General features: G+C 45.2%; 1 protein-coding gene across 1 annotated transcript; it reads left to right on the top strand.

Annotated features, from left to right (window-relative positions):
• The first annotated feature begins 734 nt into the window (after positions 1 to 734).
• Positions 735 to 4,841, top strand: TUBA1B (tubulin alpha 1b). The gene is made up of 4 exons (XM_053455586.1): positions 735 to 883; positions 2,593 to 2,815; positions 2,916 to 3,064; positions 3,660 to 4,841. The coding sequence occupies exons 1-4, from the start codon at positions 881 to 883 to the stop codon at positions 4,638 to 4,640; spliced, it is 1,356 nt and encodes a 451-aa protein (XP_053311561.1). The 5' UTR covers positions 735 to 880; the 3' UTR covers positions 4,641 to 4,841.
• The last annotated feature ends 258 nt before the right edge of the window (positions 4,842 to 5,099 follow it).

The following is a 5,099-nucleotide window of genomic DNA, read 5'->3' as shown; positions in this document are numbered from 1 at the left end:
GCTTGCTGCAGCATTAGTGTGCTTGGGCTGCAGCCAGCATGGAGGATACCGCAGTATATATCTGCAGAACAGAGTCTAGGTCACCCCGCCTTTCATTCCGCCATGTCTTGCTGGTTTTCCTAATTTCTGGTTTGCTAGTACCCTACCGAGCTAAATCGGGAAGACATGGCCTCGGCTATGCAAAGGGTCTCGGATTTGTAGTCATCCGGTGCTATGGAGGCTGAAGGACAAAGAAACCGAGCGCTGGTTACGTTAATTGCGAACGCGCCCTGATCTATATCGGGCTTTCTAATCGTATGTAATGATTTTGACGTGGGTCGATCTCGGCCGAGCAGACCCTGTGCAGTACTGCGCTGTTTTCGTGCTTATTCTGTCGTGGTGCGAACTACCCGTATCTTTACAAGCACCAGCAGTAATTTAGTGTTCGGTATTGTCCCTCAGGTTTGCTGTACGTTCATGCCGTTATACTGTATCGAGTGTTACATCCACCTGCGATGTCATTGTTCTAAGTACTGTAAGCTACTATAAAGTAAACGGGGCTTTGTCCGCCTGCAGTGAGGAAAGCGCTTAATCGTATCGTATGTTACGCTATAGAGGATTGCGCCGCCATGACTGCCATTCAGCTCTTCTTGGAGGAGAGGACCAGTAGCTCCCGCCTCCCCAGTTCGTACATGTAGTTGCTACGCCTCAGCCAATCAACCAGCGGCCGCATCTTATTTTCATAAAATATTCCGCACGTCACCCTGTAGCCTGTATAAATACTAAGATCGCATTCGCACCCCTTCATTCTGTTACTTACATCCACTCTTAGCTGTTGGATAAAGTAACGCTTTAATTATTTTTTTAATTCTCTTCCTTTGCTCTTCGCCGAATCCTAACAATGGTGAGTAGATTTCGTTTTCACCCAGCAGTAAGGACTAGCTGCAGTATTAACTGTTTCGCTGCCGACCCCGCGTGAGATTTATTTTTTTATGTAGCTAGAAAGCGGTTACGTTACGCGATGTCTAAATGGTTTTCTCACTCATTAAATAAGATGCGATATTTCTCTTGGCAGGGTATAATATGCTAAGATAACCCGATAAAGATTGGCAATGGCCTGACCCGCCTCTGCCTGTAGTTACAATGGACCTTACCGCGCTGCGGTGATGGAAAGAAAAGCAGGAGATGCCTCCCGCGAGGCACTAAGATGGCGGTCCCTTCCTGCTGCTCGGTTCTATAGCCGGATATTTTTCCGGGTGGGGACGGGTAGCACAATGGCTGCGGAACGATTGATGTGGGGCGTTAATATTTATTTTTCTTATGGCCCTGGTGTCTAGGGATAGTGGGGATCGCAAACGTCACCCATCCATGAAAAAGTAAATTCTGAGGCAACTACAGCGGAAAAGAGTAGAAGAACTACGGGAAGCAGGGGGTTGTTCCCGCCCTGTACCCCTGTTCTCTGTATAGGCTTGGCTCGTTAGGTGGCGGTAACTGAGCTTAACCCTTAAATGGCCAGTGTCTGCTTTGGCGAGACAAAATCAGGGGCGTATAGGGAGATTGGTTAATAACGCTATACGGACCAGAGTATTTTGTGAAAGGGATACGGATACAGGAGGGGCAGAGAAATTGTGTGCGATGGATACAGTGATTGAGAATAAATCGAAAGCCCTAAATAGCTTTGAGGTTGGCTGCATTCAAATCTGTTGAGAAATGGCTGTCAGATGACTTTGCTGTGGGAGACGAGATGTGAGGAGCGCAGGTTTGTACTTCATTCATTGGGGTAGAAGTCTGGTTGGATCTGATGTCTTGATGGCTTTTCATTCTTAGTTTAATTATACAGGTTTTCAGTTTCACTCCCTTCTATGATTCCAGGGACAATATGTGTAGTTTTCTGTCATGGGAATGAATTGTTGAGGATGGCCTCTAATATTCCCAGGCTGTCTGAGGATGACTAGTTCTAGAGTTAGATTTTAAAACCCCACAACGTCTGTATTGTCTATTCACTCCGTTAATTGCCCCGCGACACAAATGCAATACCCAGAGGACATCTGTTGTCCACTCTGTGGCGGCGCAGGCAGCAGCTGCAGGAGGAGTGATGGAGGCGGAATGCGTGTGAAGAAATTGATCCATCTTGAGATCTAATCCTGAATCCATTCAAAGCCCGGGCAGCTGTAATTCTTTCCCGGTCAAGCGGATGAAGTGTGGGGGCGGGAAGTGCCCGCAGGCTCTTGTCTGCAAACGTGGAAGTAATGTCAGATGACTGCGGTGGGTGTGATTAGTCTGCGGAGCTGCTCATGGCTTTTAGAGGAAATGCATGCTGATGGCGCCAGAGAAACCTTTTTCTGGTTAATGTATTATCCTTGCGCTTCCAGCTAGTGAAAAGTAAGAACTCGCTTTCATCCGTTTCTTTCTGAAGAAAAATAGGCTCCATCAAACTAGCATTTGTAACCAATAAGTAACCGCAAGATGCTAGAGATATTACCTGAGCCCAGTAAAGCGTACACGGTGGCGAGATCTCTACTGGCTTGGCTCATTCATTGAACGCTGTGTTGGTAAATACACTTAATGCTTTTAAATATGCGAATACTTAACGTTTACCTTTTTCTTACACAGCGTGAGTGCATCTCTATACACGTTGGTCAGGCTGGTGTGCAGATTGGCAATGCCTGCTGGGAGCTGTACTGTCTGGAACATGGCATTCAGCCTGATGGGCAGATGCCCAGTGACAAAACCATTGGAGGAGGTGACGATTCCTTCAACACATTCTTCAGCGAGACTGGAGCTGGGAAACACGTCCCTAGGGCTGTGTTTGTAGATCTGGAGCCAACTGTCATTGGTAAGAATTTGACTCCTGTGCTTACCCTTTTATTACTTGGAAATTCTATCTGGATAGAAATGGAAGTAACTAATTATGAACAATGATAATCTCCCTTTAGATGAGGTGCGCACTGGAACATACCGCCAATTATTCCACCCAGAGCAGCTCATTACGGGTAAAGAAGATGCTGCTAATAACTATGCTCGTGGTCACTACACAATTGGCAAGGAAATAATTGACCTGGTACTGGACAGAATCCGAAAACTGGTGAGCATAACTTTGTTTTGCATGGCAGAGTTGTTTTATTTTATCTGAAGGGATACTAAAAATACTCATGCCCTTGACTTAATTGCAGTTGTATTTCTTAGCTTGCAGCTTTTCTGTTTTCATTGTGTGTATGGTGAACGCTGTACAGATGTATCCACTTATAATTTTTGGTATATGCTGTCATGTAACTTTTCATTTAATGAGAGTTTGGGTGCGCCTCTAATGATGCTGTCACTCAATGCTACAGTATGAAATGTTGCAAGGAAAACTTGCTAGTCAAGTGAATCAATATACAGCACCATTTACACTTAACCAAAGTGACATTAAATATTTACTGGAATTTACTAGCATAGTATAGATTGCAGTAATTCGTTTAGTTACCCCACTTTTATTTATTTTTTAATTATTATTATGTATGCTATCGGCAGGTATCCCTGTGGTTGTATAATGCCAATCCTAGCACCAAAGTACTTGCAAAAACACACTTGTCCACTAGGTGGTGCTAGGATGTCTTTGATTTTTTTTTTTTTATGTAGCATCATATGCTGCAGCGCTGTACAATGTTTGATATGTAGTCTTGTATGTTTGTTTTTAGGCTGATCAGTGCACCGGTCTTCAGGGATTCCTGGTCTTCCACAGCTTTGGTGGGGGTACTGGTTCTGGCTTCACCTCTCTGTTGATGGAACGTCTGTCAGTTGACTATGGAAAGAAGTCCAAGCTGGAGTTCTCAATCTATCCAGCCCCCCAGGTCTCCACAGCTGTGGTTGAGCCCTACAACTCCATCCTCACCACCCACACCACCTTGGAGCACTCAGACTGCGCCTTTATGGTAGACAATGAGGCCATCTATGACATCTGTCGTAGAAACCTTGATATTGAGCGTCCCACCTACACCAATCTAAATCGCCTTATCAGTCAGATAGTGTCCTCTATTACAGCCTCTCTCAGATTTGATGGTGCGCTGAATGTAGATCTTACTGAATTCCAGACCAACTTGGTGCCCTATCCCCGTATTCACTTCCCTCTGGCTACATATGCCCCAGTTATCTCAGCAGAGAAGGCTTACCATGAGCAGCTCTCTGTTGCTGAGATTACAAACGCCTGCTTTGAGCCAGCTAACCAGATGGTGAAATGTGACCCACGTCACGGTAAATACATGGCCTGCTGCCTGCTGTACCGTGGTGATGTGGTTCCTAAAGATGTTAACGCTGCTATTGCCACCATTAAGACAAAGCGTAGCATTCAATTTGTAGACTGGTGTCCAACTGGTTTCAAAGTAGGCATTAACTATCAGCCCCCAACTGTGGTTCCAGGTGGTGACCTGGCCAAGGTCCAGCGTGCCGTGTGCATGTTGAGCAACACCACTGCAATTGCTGAGGCCTGGGCCAGACTGGACCACAAGTTTGACCTTATGTATGCCAAGCGTGCCTTTGTGCACTGGTATGTGGGTGAGGGTATGGAGGAGGGAGAGTTCTCTGAGGCCCGTGAAGACATGGCTGCCCTGGAGAAGGATTATGAGGAGGTTGGTGTAGATTCTGTGGAAGGAGATGGTGAGGAGGAAGGTGAAGAGTATTAAGCCAGATCATGTTATATTATATGGGCCCTTGTTTTAAACATCTTAATTTTATCTGAACCGCCAAGCTTTTTAATTTGCGTGCTAACCAGCACCCAAACTGGTATGCTACGTATGACAATCTGTTTTTAGTTAACCACTAAGCAAACATTGTTCCATTGGTGTAATTTGTACCATCAGATCTGGAATAAAAAGGGAAAACAATGTGTGTGTGTGTGTGTGTGCATTTTCCTTTCAGGAGTCAGTAGACAAGAACTAAGAATAAGAGATTGCATAACTGAGTTTAAGACAGGTAATGGTGCTGGTATTTGATGTAAAACCTGTCACCTTGTTTTGGCATAATGCAGCAATAACAGAAAATACCCAGATGCACAACAGCCAGAGGCTTGGTAAAGAAGAGAAAATAACTCACCGTGTGTTGTCTGTGACAATCAAGCCTACATAGCCTGTGGTGCTATCTTA

This window comes from Spea bombifrons, chromosome 2, assembly GCF_027358695.1.
Source record: "Spea bombifrons isolate aSpeBom1 chromosome 2, aSpeBom1.2.pri, whole genome shotgun sequence".
Taxonomy (NCBI): Eukaryota; Metazoa; Chordata; class Amphibia; order Anura; family Pelobatidae; genus Spea; species Spea bombifrons.
Note: the sequence above shows the minus strand (reverse complement) of the source record. Positions and strands in the feature narration are given on the sequence as shown.